Source organism: Hipposideros armiger, unplaced genomic scaffold, assembly GCF_001890085.2.
Source record: "Hipposideros armiger isolate ML-2016 unplaced genomic scaffold, ASM189008v1 scaffold_466, whole genome shotgun sequence".
NCBI lineage: Eukaryota > Metazoa > Chordata > Mammalia > Chiroptera > Hipposideridae > Hipposideros > Hipposideros armiger.
The window spans coordinates 772,462-792,136 of NW_017731816.1; the positions used below are offsets into that span (position 1 = coordinate 772,462).

The window sequence follows — 19,675 nt, forward strand, 5'->3', positions numbered from 1 at the left end:
ACCTTAATTACAGCTAAAGAATTAGATCTATTTACGGATGACCTCATGCCTGCTGATAATTAGCAATTTGAAAGACCTGGTCCATCCTTAGATGGTTCCTTCTCCTTCACACCCTCCCTGAAGAGCTCAGGTTAATTACTAAGCTTGACCTTCCAAAACGAAGCAGGTCTGGCTGGTCAGCGGCCCTCCCCCAGGGCTCCGGGCTGAAAGGGGCTTGTTCCTCCTTCTCCCGGATGGAAACTCTGCATTGGAGAGGGCTGATTTGCCTGGGATAATGATGTAGGAGGGTGACAGGTTTCTGGGGGCCCCACTCTAAGTGTCGACAAGGTTTTAATTAACGCCAAGGCTAATTTAACCCTGGCACAATCAAGAGGAAGAAAACTGCTCATCTCAGAGGCAGAATGTGTTTGGATTTGCCAAATCCCAGTGGCAAGGAAGGGAGATCTCTCCGAGCAGACACCCAGGTGGACTCTTCATGGGTGTAGTCAGTTCTCCTGGTGTGCGAATCCCAACTGGAGATGCAGCTGACTGGAGCTGTTATTTTCCATGCACTTTTCTGCGTGAGAGGGGTGTCAACAGCCTGGTTTGGAAAGCACAACTCGGGTGGCCCTCCCGCAGGGTCCAGCCTGCTGCCAACAATGGGCAGCCCCCCACCCCCCAACACCAGTCAGTTGTCACTCCCTTGTAACATTTTCCAAATTTGCTTCGGGTCTGCGCCCTGTTAGGGGAGAGGCTGGGAGGCGGACATTCTCCTCATTCTTTTGCCTTATTAGGTTGTGGATTTGATTGCTTTTGGGGGGATAGAGGCTAAGATGAAGAATGGCATCAGGAAGTGACCTCGGGAAGGGGAGGGGGCAGGAGGAAGGCGGAAGAGAGGCTGGGGCAGCAGGCGTGAGAAGCACTGGGGAAGGAGGCCTGGAAAGAGCATGGCTCCGCAAAGCCCTCTAGAAGGTTCCTGGTTCCAGATCAGCAGCTGGGCACGGGCTCCTGCACACCTCTAGGCCCCTCGCGACAGCGTTTTGAGGCAGTTATTTTGGGGGTTATCAGTGGGAAGCCCTTCCACATCATTACCAGTTGACAAGGGAAAGCGGCCTGACTCAAGGCTGTGGGTTGTTTCTAACTTGAGTCAGTAGTGTTTGTTTGTTTGTTCTTGCTTTGTGGAAGAAGGAGACCCCAGAACGAGCCCTCAGCTGATCCCAAACTTAATAACAAGCCGAGTTACTCATGAAAGAGCCTTGCTGGCACTGCCTATGGAGCATCCAGACACAAAACTGTTCTGGGCTTGCAACTCTAAAACGATAAGCCACCTCCCAGGTAATGAGGCCCAGATGGACCCAGAGGCCGGGGAGAGCGCTACATTATGTCACTTGCAGCTCAAGTGCCAGTTGCCACTTGACAGAGGCTGCTGCTTTGAAGTTGCTGGCTGGGTTTCGAGTTCGGAGCTCCCTGGGGGAGGACTTCAGGAAAGGGGGGATATGGTTTGGCTTTCCACTGAGCTGCATATTTCAGCGGACCCTTTCAACTCCTTTTAAAGAAGAGGCTCAAGCAGCAGACTCCACTGGCCACAGGATAGTGAGCTGCTGAAATAATTTTGAGATGCTACGTTTACCGAGCACTGACAATCTGCCAGTTACTGTGCCAATGCTTCACACAAATATTTATCTCATTTAATCCTAGAATCATCCCGTGAGGTAGGATGAAGGCCCTTTTCAAGGGATACTGAGGCTTAACCCCTGCCACTTGCCCAGCGCCACGAAGCCAGGGTGGAGGAGATGGTGTGGAGCCCAGGTCTGTCTCCTAAAGGTTGGGCTCTGACCTTGGGCCCTCTTCCCACACCACACCTTTCACTACCTCCTGGTTCTGTCATCAGAAGCACCCTTCACAGGAGCTTCAGAGCTCACAATACCCCCACCCCCACCCCCACCCCGGGTTGCAGCTGCTTGGGCCAGGAGACAGCCTGAATCCCAGTGACATCTGAGCTGCCTCCTATCGTCTGGTGGGTAGCCTGGGTGCTATCGGCTAACCCACTGGTTGAGCAGGCGTCTCTTCCCAGTGCATGGGTTCACACAAAAAGCTTTCTGACCCTGAGTATTCTGCAGTGTCTCCCCCAGAAACCTGTCCCAGAATGTGGGTAGAGCAACACATTCCCCAACTATAACTAATGAGCCCCAGGTGCTCTCCTCCCCTAACACCTCTGCCTTTCAAAAGGGCAAACAGAGGCACCTCTTAGGGATTGTCAGGCAGACCCTGCCCGGAAGGCGTAACAAACTGGAAAAGGGAAACAGAAACTGGGCTGTGCTAATATCCTGCATCTCTCTCCCTAAGCTCCAGTGCCCAGGCTACAGAGGCTGGTTCATTCCAGGAGACACCTGTCACCCTCGTCATCCCCACCATATCCGCCCATGGCAAACCTATGGGTCCCAGGCAGCCTAAGAGACAGAGGCCAAGTTCTACTGGATGATTTCAGCCACTACTTTATTTGCATGAGCTGAGCTATGTCACGGCTCTCAAGCATCATTTATGGGAGAAAAAAACCAACCTGAAACCACACAAAGAAAGGAGCATGGGCCAGCACCCTGACCTTATCTCACAGCAGGGCCGGAGTGCAACTCAAGTATGTCAATTTTGGGAAAGCATATCAAGGGCAATGCAGTATTTGAGTCACACATTTGGCCATGAGCATCTGAATGAAATTTTTTAATTTTTAAAAAACACACTGGAGTATTTCCTGGGATGGGAACCCTAAGTCCTACAAGCCAGCTTTAAGGCATTTATTTAGAAAAAAGAATAGCACCTGGAAGCTGAGCTTGGCAGGCAAGAATAAACTCTCAAGGCAGAACACTTCTAGGCTACCCTCATTCCAGGGACATCATGTTAACTGTGGCACAGCAAACCAGCCAGCCTGTGGGGAGCCGACCACATTCGCTTCCGTGATCTCAATACAGCACTGCTGGTCCCAGCTCTGAGTGGTCACCTGGGCCAGCAGACAGTGGCAGCATCACACACAGGAGGGGTGATAAGGCATAAGGCTTGGAGAGACCCTTGGCCATAAGAAGGGATTCTCTCTGTTCCTTTTTCTGAAGCCTGAGCTTATTCTGAAGGGACCATCAGCAAGCTAAAAGCAAATGCCTCAAAAGGATCAGTCAGAGCAGACTCCCACCTGGGGAGGGGTCTGGCCTGCCCACTATAGTGGTGAAAGCAACTGGACATGTGAATGGATACGGTTTCAGAGCCTGGGGTCTTGCTATTCAGAGGCTCCAAGGCCTGGCTAAGAAATACCCAACATGGTGCCTCAAACGTGAAACTCCCCAAAGACAATGCTCATCAGGAGAAGAGCTGGTAGGACTGCTCATAAGAGGCAGCTACGGAAAGCTGTTCAATTGCACGCGCGGGACCCCCTAACACTTGCCCCCAGAAACCTGCCCGCAGCTGGGGCAAAGGCCCATCCCTTCTGCACACTCACCTCCTTTATGAAAGTTTCCATGACTGACCCCACCTGCCCTTATTCACCCCTTTCCTCTCCTGGGACACGGCTAGAGTGCTGTGAGCTTGTCGGTGTGCCGCTTAGTGTCCTTCTGAGGTCTCATGTGGCTTTGCTCTCTCCCCAACTACACCGTGAGCTCCTTGAGAGCATGGGCCGGGTCTCCGGTTTCTCTCATACCCCCAAAGGCTCAGTGCGGAGCTCCGCTCTGCAGAGGGGCCCAGCAAGGGCTGTCGTCTGGCCCTGGCGGTCATGTTTCTACCTGAGTGCTGGACTCCAGGGCCCACGAAGCCCCAACTCATGTTACACAAGATGCTAGTTGGCTATAAAATGCAGACCCACTTTGGTCAGCGGCCCCTAATTCTGCAACCCAAGTGACGACTGCTGAAGTCTTTCAAATGAGCTTCCGAGTCTTTACAGTGTGTTGGAAAGAGACAGCTTCTCCCCCAAGAAAGACTTTTCTATCTGCAGGAACAGCTTGGAGCAGGTTCAGCTCGGCATAAATGCATAATAAGCCACCCACCGTGGAAACTTACAGCTGTATCCCAAACGTGGGGTAGGACTCAATATAATCGGACACTTTTTCCATTCGCCATACACTTTCTTCCCACTCTGAATCAGTTTTATAATGGGGAAGTTTTAGTTTTGTGTTTAAGGGGATAAAGATAAAAACACACACACTTATCTCCCCTCCTATACAGCTACTTAAAAGATTTAACAACTTCACATGGGTATGCTGCCAGGAGAATGGAAACCTCGCCATCTTCTTTCCAGCTGAGGCAGCCGGGCTGGCCATGCCATTACAGGATACCTTCATATTCATTCCCTCCTTTACATTCTGTCGACAGGGGTGATTTTTGCTACCAAATCGCATCAAGGGCAGGGCAGAGAAAATTCCAGCCCACGTTCACAATAGACACTTTATGATCCGTGAACTTAAGTTTCTTGCCGGGTGCTGTGTATACAGTCAGGAGTGTCTATTGATAGCCCCAAGCTCTGTCACTGTTCCTCCCTCCTTGAGTAAAACCCACATAACTAGTTTGACAAGGTGTGCCTTCAAATGGGGAGCCATGGGCCAAATGAAATCTACTGTGTTCCGGGATTGGCTTTCAGTGGGGTCTGGAAAGCTGAACACCCCACAGTGAATCGGCCTGCTTGTCTGTCTCTCTGAACTAGAACCACCCTAGCTACAGCTCCCCCTGACCAAAGGAAACAAGGAGGAAATACTGAGTAAACGGAGGAGGGATTTAGAGAGAAAGGAAGGACCTAGGAGAAGAGCCAGTTTAAAAAAATCAGGCGTCCTGGCTTCCCACTTCAAAGAGGGAGACACAACATTTCACCAGAGATGCTTTGTAAATCAAGCGGCCTCTTGATGGAACTGAAGGGGGCTGGAATTTGTTCATGGGGTAAAAGTTAAGCTCTCTAAGAGAGACACTACAAAGCCATATGAGTACACAGTGCCGTAAAACTCCAGATTTAATAGTTACCAAGGCTTTAATCAAACACAGGTGTCTCCTGCAGCAATGATCACAGAGATAATTGAAGCTTTTGTTTGGTTTAATGTTCTACAGTCCTGGGGTTTCCACTTTAGAAGTCAGCTCTGGTCGAGCCTGTCCAGGGGGCCTGAGAGGAAAGGATCGCAGTGACAGAGTTCTGGAGGCATGAGGTTGCTGGCCTACTGGAGTCTAAGAGGGACTCAATTTGCAGACTCTAGCCCTCACCACCATTGCCATTTCCAACAACAAAGCTCTAAGAGGTCTGACTGTGCCCAGCTTTTCTCCATGCCCTGCTCCGAACCACTTTGGCTTTCTTTCTGCTCGTCATGGCCTGCACGCTTCTGTTCCGTTCCCTCTGCTTGGATCAGCCTTCTCCTCGTGTTCTCCTGACTCCCTCTTTCTCACCCCTCAGGGAACAGCTAAAATGTCATTCCTTCAGAGATCTTACTCCTGAACTAAAATACCTGCACTGCCCTCCTCCCCTTACTGACCTCCCCCCAGGCCATTCCCAGTCACTAGCCTGTAGTTTAAAAGGAAGAACACAGGCCGGAAAGCCAAGCCTTGTTCAAATCCTGGCACTGTTGCTTGGGCAAGTGGCTTAAACTTCCATGTATTCATTTCTGCACCTGTCCTGCAAAGGTAACAACGCCTACCTCACAGGATTACACAAGTCAGTCCAGGCACAACACTGAGAATAGTTGTCTAGCACAGAGTAATATGCTGCTGCTATTATTTAATTCACAGTACATAATCCTACCTGGAAATACTGTTTTATTTACATGCTTGCTCTCTGTCTCCCCCATCAGCCTGTGAGCAGATCAGGGACACACAGAAATTAGATGGAAGATGGTCTGCATTTAGTCATCCGATTTCCTGGGTGGCCAGTGGCCAATCCCAAAGCAGGGAGCAAGCTCCCCTAAGCCCCTCAACTGCCCACACTCTGACAGAATTGAACCCACAGAGCCTGAGCTACTCAGAAGTCTCATGTTTAAACTATGCTTGGAATGTTCAATAGGAACATGCATTTATTTTTAGGCAAGAAAGTTGTCTCCTAAGCTAACCCTATGGCCCTGGAGCAGGCCGTATTTGGCAAGCACTGCTTTGTGGTTGTTTATTAAAGAGGCCCAAAGCTTTCTCAAGTCTAAGGTAGCTGCTAAGAGAACTCCATGTGTTGAGACTCGTCTATTTTTATGGACAAAGCTTGCTCCCTTTGAATCTCTGGGATGTTTCTGTGCAGCAGGTAGGAGCTGAGTACCACTCTCTGACCTTCTGCAGCTTTGGGCCATGATCCATTAACCAATCATCCCTAAAACGGTTCAAAGCCATTAGTGAATCGACTTCTCTTCTGTGGGTTGTCCCTGAGTTTGTGAGTTAATGAAAATTACAAAAGGAAAGGGAAAGTTAGTTTCTCAAAATGGTCATGAAGCACCCCGCCCCCAACTGGTCTAGGTGTTCTCTCTCATCCCACCAGTAGACACAGTGCTGGGTGACTACAAGCCTGACATCTCTGAAAAAGGCACCTTAATACAGACCTTTCTGTTTTACAGAAAGTCAGAGCCTACCAGACTTGGCAGCACAGCTCAAATGACCCAAAATAAATAAATAAATAAAATAAAAAAATAACAGCCTCACAATCCTGGTGATGTTTACCATCTGGATACCTTCCAGGGCTGGTTAGCAGACAGCCTGCTAAGAAGGGTTGATTCATCAGGCTGCCCTTGAACCAGCCTGGCAAGTTGGCTGCTTCCAGACATTTTGAATTCTGAAACTGAGTGTATTTCACAGGCCAGAACTGGAAGATCATACAAGCCTAACAAAATTTAAAAAAAAAAAAAAAAGTTTGACTCTTCCAAACACAAGCCATGCCAGCAACAGCCAAAGACTTTGTAAAAGCACTTAATATTTTTATCACTGAGTCTAATGTAAAAAGACTAATTTCCTTAAAGAAGGGGGAAGTGATGGGGAAAAGGTTTATTTACTGTCCAAGTTGGGTAGGAAGGATGTGGATTTTTAAAAAAATGTTATCATGGAATGAAATGCGCTTGGGATTTGCTGGAAATTTGAGTTCTTTTGATCAGTGTTTGTGAAAGCAGGCAAAAGATGCAGGCACATTTTGCCCTGCTATTAAGAAGTCACATAGCTGAGATTCCAACTCTAAATGCCTAGAGAAAAAGCGCACGTCCCAGCCGCAAAGCCAACAGAGGCTTTCACGGTGTACTCTTTTTCTTCTCCCTCTCTCATGTGCAAATACACAGCCCTCATCGATAAAATGGACTGGCCGATTCCTGCAGCAGGGAAGAGAGGCCCCTGGTCCCCTACCCAGCATGGCCACCAAGCATAAGAATATTTTCCTGTTGAGACCAGTTGGCAGCATTGTATTTCTGCCCAATAGCCCAACATTCCACCATTAGTACTGCCTCTTGTTCTCAGAGGCACTCCCCAAAACAGCAAGTAAGCAACTCAGTTTCCATGGTAATATCAACTAAATACCTTTTACTCATCCCCAGATTTAGAATGATAGTAGGGCACTAATGTGTTGATGGTTAACACACTGGCATACTGAGGCCCATGACTTCCAGCACTGCCTTTAGCACTTGGTAAAGGAACACCTGTCATTTCAGTAACACAAGCTTAAGACCCACAAACACTCCCTGCGTGACACTCCCTTCAAGCAGCCTCCACAGCGTGGCTAGTTGTTGAATCACTTTTAGTCTCCCCCTGTGATGTTTCTCCTAACCTCAAATTGGCCTTCTCAACCATCCAAACGAAGCATGTATTGGGGAAAAGAAAAAAGAAGTGCATCTACATTACTTCCTGCAGTGCTCCTACCCTAGATGCCTGCAAATTAAGACATTCTTAGAGCTGGAATCAGAGTCATTACTGCTCAGGAGGTGAGATATGGAAACTCTTTACCTTGAGCTTTTTGAAGATTAAAAAAACCAAATGTGTTCCCTTTACATGTGGAGAACAAGGAGTAAGGTGTACCGCCTTCCTTCCTTCCGCAATGCCTCCCATCTACCTAGACTGTGGCTTCTACCCACTCTCAACAGCTGTCAGGGAAGGGGGGAAGATGAAAAGAAAAACCCACTAGAAAGCCAGTGACAGACATCACTCAGCCCCACACCTTTGGGGGGGGAAACTTTAAAAAGCATAAAACAAACCACAATGTCTTCTTTATTCCTACCCAAAGCTGAAGACACAAATGCTATTGTATTGCTGGTGTTCTAGCATCCCATTCAATCATTTCAACACCGTCAACAATATTTCCCAAGATGACTTCATTGCGTTCTGCAGAGTAGAAACTGCCACTTCCAACTATTTCTGCCCCTGTTGATAGTTCCACTGGAAGACAAAGACTCTGTTCTGCTCTGATATTTGGAAGAAAAACATTTAAATAAGTCTTTCTTAACTCCGCAGGAGGGCACTGCTTTCCTTCCAGAATTTAGGATTCAAATACCCAGATGGGGTAAGCAGTGTAGTTTATTCATGGGAGCAGCCAAACTTTAAGTATATATGTGTAAGAATGCTGGAGTCTTAAAAAAGAAAAGCTGTGTGAGGTGCAAGTGATGAACCCCACAATTCTTATATTTACCATGTGGCCCTAGTTTCCTAAGAAACAAAAATAAAAAAATCCTAACGTTTGGAAGCGAAGATAAATCCAGTGTCAGCCAATCATGAGCGACATGTTCATCTAGTATGGTGGGACACTGGGTAAGCAAGGTGGGGTTCCCAAGTACATCACTCTGCCCTGCCATACTTGGATTGTTTCCCTGGTCAAACGAGATAGTTTTTTCCAAGTGTGGCATGCACACATGGGAGAGTTTAAGCTTATCCACATCCTACATTAAACCTTGAATCAGAGGGAGAAGGTTATTGCCTTTGAGTCTCTAGTAAAACTTCTGATTACTTCAAAGAGGAAGTCTCTGCTTGGTACTGTGGGTCTTTAGCACCTCACCAGCACCTGCCAATCTCCTTTCTAACAAAGGGAGCAAGCCTCAGGCCTGGAGCCTTCAGCAGGAATAGCATCTAGCTAGAATTGAGCAACATTATTGTTTTTCAGCCTGTTTATTTTCCCCGTTTCCTTCTATTTATGGCCAGAGAAGCTGGGTTTTCCATTTATCATATTCATATAACTTTTCCTTTTAAAACTTACCGTAAAAAACACAAATTGACTTTGTTAAAAAGTTATTAAGTATATACAAAAGTAGGTATGGAAAACCACAAATGACTGAAGTTTAAAAAGAGACAAGGGCAGAGGGACTGCTCTGGCTAAGGAACCACTGTCCCTTCTGGAAACACAGGATGGTCTCCCACTCTTGGGGGCGGGGAGACAGGACGGGAATGAGGCTCATCCCAGGAAGGCAGGAGCCAGCACAAAAACAGGTGGCAAACAGCAAATCTCAAGTAAGCTCAATCCACTCACTTTTAGATAACACTTCAATAAATTACATCTAAGAAAAAGACCACTGGCCTCTTCCGGAGTAGCGGCTGCTCAGACTAAAGAGAAGGCAACCAAGTTACACCATTCAGCTTTTAAAGACATTCCACAGACATTCCAAGTTAAGGCATCTGTTGTTTATGAGGGAAAGGGGATGGGGGAGGACTTGAAAGAACAACACAACCAAAAAAGGCACACCACCAAGGCCAATGTCTCAGGGATTTTTGTAACCCCAGGGAGACCACTACTTGGACAGAACTTCCCAAGCACTGAGGTCAGGAGGCTCTTGCCTGTTAAATGTATGCAAAGATTTCACTTTCTAGAGGAGGCGGGATTCCTCTCCTCCCAGCCAGTTGGTTAATTTCTTCCTCTTCTTCCCCCCCGCCCCCCACCTTTGAACAGAGACTGGAATTTTAAATGATTCTGTTTCTCTTGACTCTGGGAACCTTAGGAACCTTCAGCTCCTTGATACCTGGGATAGTAACTAAAATGTTACTCATAAACCTTAAAGAAAAGCAAGTGTAACTTGTGCCACTTTCAGACACTTTATAACAAATTCTGGTCCTAGACTGCCAACACTGTACAACTAAGTTTCCTTCTAACTGCCCTTTGATGTTTAAGTTTAAACTCATCCTAAAGGAGACTCAAACTACCCATGATAAAGACTTCTTTCCAACCTCCATGGATGACAGGATCTGGATCTGCCCACATAGAAACTTCCGCCTACCTTTTAGTAGGTCAGTGTTTCAGTTACCACTGCCATTGAATTACCAACTTGCTATCACTTGCCTCCTATTTCCATGAAAAAAGAAAAGGGGGGAAGGAGGACTGAAGGTAACAGGAGTGCTTTTGTTGTTCTGTAAAATAAATACATAAATAAAGGCAGCGGAAGGAAACTGAGGAAAGAGAACTGAATGTGACTGATGAGAACATGGACATCATTAAGTGAAGGGAATAGGGATAAAGCTGGGGAAAACAGTGATCTAGACTACACTAAATGTCAGGGAAGAGATAAACACGTTGCCAGTTTAGCTATTCAGAAAACTTGAGGACAGCCATTTGCTAATTAGTTTTGCCCTTCCCCTCTCCACACCACTCTCCCCCCCCTGCCCCCCCTCCAAAAATAAAAGCATCAAGGGAATCGTTTTTTTTTTTCAAAGAACAACCCTTAGATCTGGTCAAAGGCTTGTACAAGTCCCAGCACACTATAAATCAATATAGCAAAAGCCTAAAGTGTGCATCTCAACAGGCTTAGAAATTCCTTGAACCTTCACAAATCAATTCTTTTTTTGGCTCCATTCTCTCTGCAGTCATCTGCTAAATAGCACTGCCAGATAACTTGTACCACTCATTCAGTTAACTCTGAAAATGGGTGCTGTCTGGCTAAAGTCTGCCGTGACTGGAGTATATGTTTAAATGGCAGAACTCCCCACCCCAGAGGCTTAAGATTGGAATCCAGACTTGTCCCTGCTGCCCTGACATCTGATTAAGAGGACATTTTGAGACTGCAAACCTCCCTGACTACATCTCAGGAGTTTAATAGCACCAAGCAGCACCTGGATTTTAAAACACCACCCTCACTTCCTGGGTTGTTTTCCTCCAACACTTTCACCAAACTTTCCCCACATAGCAGCCCACTCCCCCACTCGCCCAATCGTGGGCCAGGCAATCAGCTGCTATTAAATGAAACCATTTAGCACCAGTTCCAATAGGAAAGTGAGTCAGCTCCCTGTTGCCAAAGTAGCCTCCTTGTTGGTGTCGCTGCAACCAGGGAGCGTATTTCAAAAGGCAGAGGGCGATCCTGGGGCCACACCCTGGACCGCCTAGGATTAGATGAAGCAGCAGGCACCACTCCATGGCACCAATCGGATTTCAGCTCTCAACTGAATGAGTATGAGTGGATACGAGGGGAGCAGTACTCCCAGGCCATCCTTCCACACCTCACCTCTTCTGCAGTCATCAGAAAAGCCATGTTCTTTCTAAAGCACAGTGGGGTGAAGGGAAATAGTCCTGGTGGCTGAGTAGCTCCCCATACCCCTCTCCCAAGAGGGCAGAGTATACCTGCCTCCCTCACATATTTACATATTTACAGTCTTATTTCTAGATGACAATTGACTTTGGTGGTAGTTGTTGTTGTGTTTTGGTTTTTGTAAGTACGTTATTCAATTTGGAAAACTGCTAAGGACCTGTTAGTCTTAACCAGATCCTAAGAAGCAAGCAATTAGAGTAATGGAACAAAATAACAGATGGCTACTTTGGGGCCTCCATCATCAGCGTTAAAACAACAACAACAAAACTTCTACTTGCAGGAAAAACACACACACACACACACACACACACAAACCATCAGAACTTTCAAATAATTAACTCACACCTAAAGTACCAGAGCCAAAGGTCAGAGTCGAAACACTGAGGCCCTGGCAAGCAGTGATGTTTCAATGAACAGGCAAGTTTAGCAAAGGAGGCATTTTCTCTTTCTGTGATGAGAAGTTCTAGAGCAGCTGTCCAGGAGAGCAGGGGGTGGTGAGGCTACCCAAGCCCTTTTCAGACATTGGGGAGAGGGAACTGTGGCCCAGAACTACAATTGCTTGAGAACTTGCTCAAAAACCAGACCTGTCCTTCCCCTACCCCCCAGGAAAACACTTAGGGTCTTCCCATGTCAAAGCTGTTGCATAACCTACTTATCAGGGAACACCTTGGTTACAGAGGTCCCTAGAAGTTAGAGGAAAGGCAAAGGCTTCAGGTAAAAGTAAGAACCACTAGGAGCCACACGCCCCCTCACTTGGGCCAGCCCATCCTTAATTCCTAGAACAATTTAATTCCACATGCTATCAGAGCCTATAGCTGTCCTGGATGCAGATTTTTAGAGTGAGGATGCACAGGAAACTCACAGGATTGTCATGCTCCCATGCCCAGTGGCTCAGCCTTGAAGAGGGCAAGAAGAGCAATCTGTCATTTACTAAAGCAACACTGCAATGTAGAAAAGTCCAGCCAGCCTGTTTGGGGGTGGGGGTTCCTCTTAGAAGGGCGAGAACAGGACAAACTTGTGTATATATTTCTTTCCATTACTCTTTCCCCATTATATAAGTGATACCTACCCCATAATAGGAAAGTGCACAGCAGTAAAGCAATATTTTCCCCCAAAGAACATTTAAGTGTAAATATTTGCTCCAGTAGGTATAAAGCAGGACATACTGGAATCTGGCCCTAAAGCATTGGTATTAGAGCATGCTGTGAGCTACGCTCTCCCTCAACCTTGCCTGGTCCTTGAGGAAAGGAGAAAGAATGAAACATAGCAACAAGGCCTTGGGGTTCCGGTGAGTCCTGGTTGCCACCCAGGGCCTGGATGGTGCCACAGCCTCACCCTGTGTGCAAGGAAAACTAACCACAAAGGAGCACACACCCTAACTCCCAGAAGGGAGTGGAAATGAGCTAGCAAAAGGAGTCACTTGGGGAGTGGCAGAAGACAGGAAGGGAGGAGAAGGGAGGTCCCCCACTCCTACCACCTGAGGAAAAGGGGTCAGGGGCTCAAGCGCCTGGAGCTGAAGAAGACAGATCCCAGACATTCTCCAAAACAACTCCAAGGCCCCCTGTTCCCCTCCCAACTTTCAGCTTGCTTGGCAACTCTTAACCTTTTCCAACCCAGTACTGCCTCAGGTAATAAATTATTGTTCAGGCTACAGACTACATCTCCCTGTCCCCACAAAAAGCATTTTTATGTCAGATTATCTCAACCTGCTCACCCTGAGGTAGGTGGGGCAACGGATAAGGACGCTGCCACCACCAATCCTCCACTCCCACCACTGATGAGGAAATTCAAGCAGAGGTTGGTAATTTACCCAAGGTTATGCCAAGCCCCACCCCAGGGACTGCTTGGATCGGCTGCTCCTTTCACCCTTTTCCCTCCACACTGGCCTGCCTGCACTGAGCCCCACAGCACCAGCTCACACCTTCCAGAGGCTTCCAGTCAGTCTCTCCACTCTCTTTCCTCAGCTCCAATCCCTTGAGTCTGCCCCCATGTTCCTGCAAAAGCTCCACCAAACCCACGGTCCCGAAGTCCCAACACCATACACGTCCACTTTTGTAGCATCACAGATGACAGAATGGCACTGAGAGCTCAGGGGTCTTGCCCAAGATCACAAAGCTGATTAGTAACAAATCTGGGAAGAAAATGCAGATCTCCAGAACACATTAAATGCCTCTGACTTCAAGGACTTCCCACTCTGTTCGCACACAACACCTTTAAATGACCATTTCCCACACCGTACCCACTCAACACACTCCTTCAGCTCTTCCTGTACACATTCAAACCCTCTCTTACATCAGCTTAGAGCTTCCCCCTCCCCAACACACATGACACCTTCTCTGGGCCTCCCTCTCCTTTTGATCTCCCTTTCACTACTGTGGGTCTCCCCTAAATTGTTTCCACATCCCACAATGCCACCTGAAAACAGATCCTGCTATTAGGAGCTCTTCACCTCCCAACTCCCAAGACACAATCCTTCCTGGACACTCTCACTTCTTCCTCCCAAAACAACTTTTTCTCCCTTCACAACACAGACCCACTTCCAGTCCGGGACTGCATCTCCAGAAGCAGTACCCCCAGCAAAACAAACAAACAAACTCCTTTCTCAGTCTATCCATCACACACTCCCTTCCTAATGAGACTTTCATTTTCCTAAATTAAACCTCCCTCCCATTATCTGCCCTTCAGGCTCACATTCCCTCCCACCGAGTTTCACCTTTTCCAGACTTTTCACTCCAGGTCCTCCGAGTCTTTGCTGCGCTTTTCAACCTTCCATGAGTTCTTCAGAAACCCCTCCTCGAAACACTCCAAATTCTCTCTGTATCCCCCTTCAGCCTCTCCATCCCTCATCCATTCCTCTTATTCCTCCTATCTCCCAACCTTCCCCGCTTCCCTTTTGAATGGGGCACCCCAAATAAGTCTCATCCCCTTCAAAAACTTATTTACAGGCCCCTGACTTCTCCCTTAAGACCCCTACTCCCAGGCCTCCTTCGCACCCCTACCCATCCTCACACCCCAAGCCCCCTGTCTTTTCACACCCACTTCTTTCCTTAGCCCCTCGCCTCCTTTCGTCTTCCCAGTCTCCTAGGTCCTCCCTCCCACTACCCTTCAGACTCCACAATCCCTTCCGTACTACCCCTACTTCGTTTCAGACTTCCAGAATCTTCATGTCCTTTACAACTCCCCCACCCTGAGGCTCCCACAATTCCAATCCTCTTCAGATCTTTCTGTACTCCAAATAACCTCCTCCATCCTCCAGCTCCTCTTCAGACTTCCCCGAACCCTAATTCTGTCCTGACCCACAAATTCCAGACTCCCCCATGTCTCTCAGCACACCAATGCATCCTCTGACCCTCACTCCTTCCTCAGACCCCAGTTCCATTTTAGATTCTCCAATCATCTCCTCAGTTCCCCCAATTCCCCGCCCAGACCCTCCAATTCCTTCATCGGGATTCCTGAATCCTTTATTTAGACTTCCATATTCCCTACTCAGCCGCCAATTATTTTTTCAGACTCCCAATTCCTTGTTCAAGTTCTGCAATTCCTTTTCAGGACTCCAAACCCTTTCCCAGACCCGCCAATTCCTTCTCAGGACCCCCACCCATCAAAGACCTTCCAATTCCTTTTCAGAGCTTCCAACCCCCTTCCCGGCCCCCAGCCACCTTGGGAAGCCCCCCTCCAGCCCGTCCGGCCCGCGGGCCGCGCACCTTGCGCTGCTGCTTCTCCCAGGCCGGGTCCAGCAGCAGGTCCCGGTCCCAGTCGTCCTCCTGGGCCATGTAGTCGCCCATGCTACCCCCGCCGCCGGCGCCATTACCCCCGCTGCTGGGGCCGTACTGGTACGACTGGTTCGCCGCGTGGTAGTCCACCATTCCGCCGCCTCTCGCTCGCCCACCAGCCCGTCTGCTCCCGCCTCAACTCCCGCCCCTCTGCCCGAGCTGCTGCCGCCGACGCCGCCGCCGCTTCAGCTGCTTCAGCCCGCCCTCCGCCCGCGCCTGCGCACTATTCGCCGCGCCTGCGCACCGCGCCGCCGCCGCCGCCCTCCCTCGTTCGCGCGCCTCCAACCCAGAACGACTGAGACCCTGCTCTCGGGAAGCTCGGCGCCTGCGCAGAGTTTACTGCCCCCCCCCCCCCCCCCCCCGGCTCGTTCAGTTCGTGAGCGCGCGCGTGTCCTCTGCGTGTGGGCGGGGCCAGAAATGAATGATTCATAAGGCGGGTCTCGCCATCAGGCCTTAACCTGCTCAGACGTGGAATGTAGCCCTAATCTGTATCATAAATTCAACAAATATTTATTAAACGCCTGCTGTGTACCAAGCCATGTTTTACGCATTGGCATTAAACAAGCTAGACAAAAATCCTTGCCTTCATGGAACTACTTTCCAGCGAAGGGAGACAACAAAATTTTAAGATGTATTTTAAGATGTATTGGGCCAGCCGAGTGGCTCAGTTGGTTAAGAGCTGGCTCAAGATTGTGAGCTCTGAGCAACAGGATCGCCGGTTGGATTCCCGGCCAAGCTGAGCTGCCAACAGCTGCCAACAGGTGGCAGGATGGTTCAGCTAAAAAAAAAAAAAAAAAGAAAAGAAAGAAAGATGTCTATAGTATACACCATTGGAGGTAAATGGAGAAAAATCAAGCATGAGCTGAGAACATTTGAACAAAGACCTGCAGGATTCACGTAAGGGATATGGAAGTTAGGTAAGTTGGAATAGATATTTGCTGCCTGGGAAGATAGAGGATTTTTTGGACATGTCTATCTTCATTCATTCAACAAACATTCATTGAGCACATAATGTATACCAGGAACTGTTGTTGGGCACAGAGGATATAGTGCTGAGCTTGATAAGTGTGACTAGTTCTCACGTGGTTAATATGGGGGTGGGGGAGGTAACAATACATAAGCAAACAAATACAGGTTAATGACATTGCCGCATTAACAGGTATCTCAAATTTAAATACTAAGGCTGAACTCCTGATCACCCCACGGTAACCCCTATCTCAGTGAATGATGCCCCCATCCTTCCAGCTGCACAGGCAACAAACCTTACAGTCATCCTTGACTCCTCTTTGTCTTCACACCCCACATCCAATTCTTCAGGAAATTCTGTCAGTTCCATCTTCAAAGGATATAAAGAATCTACCCACTTTCCCCTGCCCCCATGGCCCCACCCTGATCCCATCCATGCTACACCTTGTCTTAGCCTCCTTACCACTGCCCCCTGCTCCCTCCATCCCTCTTTCCCACAGGAAGCCAGAGGGAGCCTGTGAACACCCAAGTCAAATCAAGTCCCTCCCTCCTCTGTCCAGAGCCCTCCTGTGGCACCACATTCAGAGTACAAGTCAAAGTCAAGAAAAGGAGGAAAGGTTGCAGAAGGAGTCTCCCCTGCCCTGGCCCAGTCCAGCCCAGCCCAGCTCAGGTTTTGAAACAACTGAGACTCTTTCGGCATCAGCCAGACCTACAGGTCTTCTACATTCTGGTCGTCCTGGTCCCCATTTCCTCTCCCAGCTCTCCTCCCACTCTGCCCCTTGCTCTCTGAGCTCCTGCCACTCTGAAGACCTCCTTGCTGTTTCTGGAACACAACAGGCATGCTCCAGCTTCAGGGCCTTTGTACTTGGGGATACCTTGTTACCACTGCTTCCATCACTTTCTTCAGATACTGGATCCCCAGGGCTCACAGTCACCTCTCCTGTAGGTCTCTGTGGCAACATCTCCTCCTCAGTGAGATCTTCCCTGACCACCTTATTTAAAATATTGGGTTGTCAGAAAAGTCATGATGCATTTTTGCAACGAAAAACATAGACAAAATACGTCATGACTTTTCTGACAACCCAATAGCATCCCACACCTTCCCTGCTTTATTTTTTCCAGAGTACTGATCACCATTTACTATATTACGTGATTGATGGATTTATTGTATTTATCTGTCTCCTTCCCAAGAATGTCAACCCACGAGGGTGGGGATCTTTGTTTTGGCCATTGCTGTATCCCTAGTCTCTGGAGCAGCATCTGGCACAAGACAGAAGCTTAAGAAACCCTAGGTGAATGAATGAATGTATTTAAAACCACAGTGAAGAATTTGAATTTGTTATTGAAAAAAGATTGACATATGATGAATTTTATTCTCAATGCAATGGGAAGTTAAGGGAGGATTTTAAGCAGGGCTGGGACCTGATTCAGCTGTTCACGGGGTCCCCCTGTCCACATGTGGGGAACAGACTGTAGAAGGTAGAGTGAGCACAAGGAGACCATTGAAGAGGCTGCTACAATGATCCAAACAAGGGTGACAGGACTGCGGTCTTGGAGGAGAAGGGAGCTGTGGAGGAGGGGCAGTGGGAGGATTTGGGGAAATGGAGCTGACATGACTGTCATGAATTTGATTGGGGGTGGGTGAAGGCAAGAATGAGAAAGAGATAAGACTCAAGACAGTTTCTAGATTTTGGATATGAGCAACAGGGGAGTGTGAAAATCTTTATTGAATTCAGGGAAGGACTTGACGGGAATGGTTGTCAGGGAAGGTAAGAAGTTAAGGGTTTAAGTTAGACCAGAGCAAGAACTGGCCAACAGTATGAAAAGGAGGGGATTGTGTCCGTCAACTACTGGGGATGGCGTAGAACACATTGTTCCTCCAGGTACGGGAGCGGCAAGTATCTCACCCCACCTCTCTCAAAGGCACTGGAAGGGATCCAAAGGCAAGCAAAGGAAGGGGACAGGCCTGGGCAGTAGCCCATTTTCCCAGGGGATGTCAGGACCTGGCCAAAGACTCAGGAGTGTTGGCAGTTTCCAAAGCTGGCCTGGGCTGGGCTGGAGCAGGCAGCCTCTTCCTGCCTGACTTGGCGAACAAACCCAAGACTCTTGTGCTGGGCCTGGTCAGCAGGAAAAGGCTCTCAGGCCAGGGGCCATCTGAGAAACCCAGTGGATACTTAGAAACCTCCCAAACCTATGGCTCAGAAACAAAGCGGATGGTCCTAGGCAATGAGGTTTAAATTAAAGACTCCCTTAGTCAGCTTTGAGGCCACTTCGTGGTCATCTACAGTGTCATAATAAAAGCTGCTGTCTATTGAGCGTCAAGGGACAGCAGGACAAGAGCTCAGCGGGGGCAGATAAAAACCAGAAGGGGCTCTGAATGAAGGGGTACGGCCAGTGGGCCCTGGCTTTAGGTTCACCATTTCCACACTCCTTAAAATTCTCAAGACTTCAGTCAGAACTGATTAAGCGCTATGTCCCATTATTAATGCTACTTAGGCGAAACAGAGGGCTGTGTCCTCCCAGGGTTGGGAATGTGAATAGATACTGGGATATCTAGACTATGACTATGGAAGCAGCTGGAACAGCAGCCCCGAGCCTGAGCGAACAAGACAGGTGACAAGTTCATGATCTCTTACAGCGCGCCAAAATGCTCTGAAGACTTCATGTGCATTAACTCACAGCAACTACTGAAGTGGGCACTCACAGCTGTAAGGCTGGGTTAACAAGCCCAAAGGCCACTAGGCTGGGGTGCGAACTCTTTCTTCAGAGCCAGGCCTCTTAGCTGCTCAAATGATGATCCTCCTGAAGCAAAAGCAGGTCAGCTGAGCATGACAAGACGTGGCTTCCAAAGGAGATACAGGTCATTTCCTCTTCCCTGCAGAGTGCCCATGGCCAGTTGTGCAGGTTGAATCCTGCAGAAGGGCACCTGCCAAGAGGGTGAGTGGCAGTTGTGCTCACCCTGAGGAGGTGCCTTTTACTAATCACACAATCACATCAGTGGGTAGTGGCATCTGTCTTCCCTCCTGCTTCCCCCTTTAGAGCTGGCTCCCTAAGTCCTGAGCTGCAGAAGCACACTTTGTCCCCAGGATTTGGACACACCCTATTTCCTGGCTCCTGCTCAGGTCTGGAACCCAGGGCAAAGGGTATCCGGCCCTGCCCTGGCTCCCCAAGTCTGTGCCCAGAAGGTGGGTGTGAGTGTGGGCCAATCGGAGAATGTTGGCAGGGCTGGCAGCTTGGGCACTGCCATTGCCCTCTCCATAGGCAAAGCCACTGTCATAGAATGAAGAGCCCCCTCAGGGTCCTGCAGGTCCACACCAAGCGCTGTGCATCTATCATGATATTTCATTTCCTCCATTTTCTCCCAAAGGCAGTCACTGCTGTCCCCACCCCCTCTTCCTGCAGATAACAGGCATAGAGGGGAAGACACGTGTCCAAGGTCGTTCTGCCAGGAATAAATACCTCATGTGTAAAATGGGGAAGATAACCAACCCA

The 19,675-nt window shown here is 48.6% G+C and overlaps 1 protein-coding gene across 5 annotated transcripts in view; it reads right to left on the reverse strand.

Annotated features, from left to right (window-relative positions):
• The window catches only part of ACTN4 (actinin alpha 4), a 69,948-nt gene extending 54,540 nt beyond the window's left edge, over window positions 1-15,408 (reverse strand). For 2 of the 5 annotated variants that reach the window (XM_019666292.1, XM_019666290.1), the window contains exon 1: window positions 15,149-15,408. In XM_019666292.1, the coding sequence (XP_019521837.1) occupies window positions 15,149-15,310 (162 nt within the window). In that variant the 5' untranslated portion in view covers window positions 15,311-15,408. The remainder of the gene's footprint in view (window positions 1-15,148) is intronic. The other 3 variants (XM_019666288.1, XM_019666289.1, XM_019666291.1) reach the window with 3 other exon arrangements.
• Between the last annotated feature and the right edge of the window lie 4,267 nt (window positions 15,409-19,675).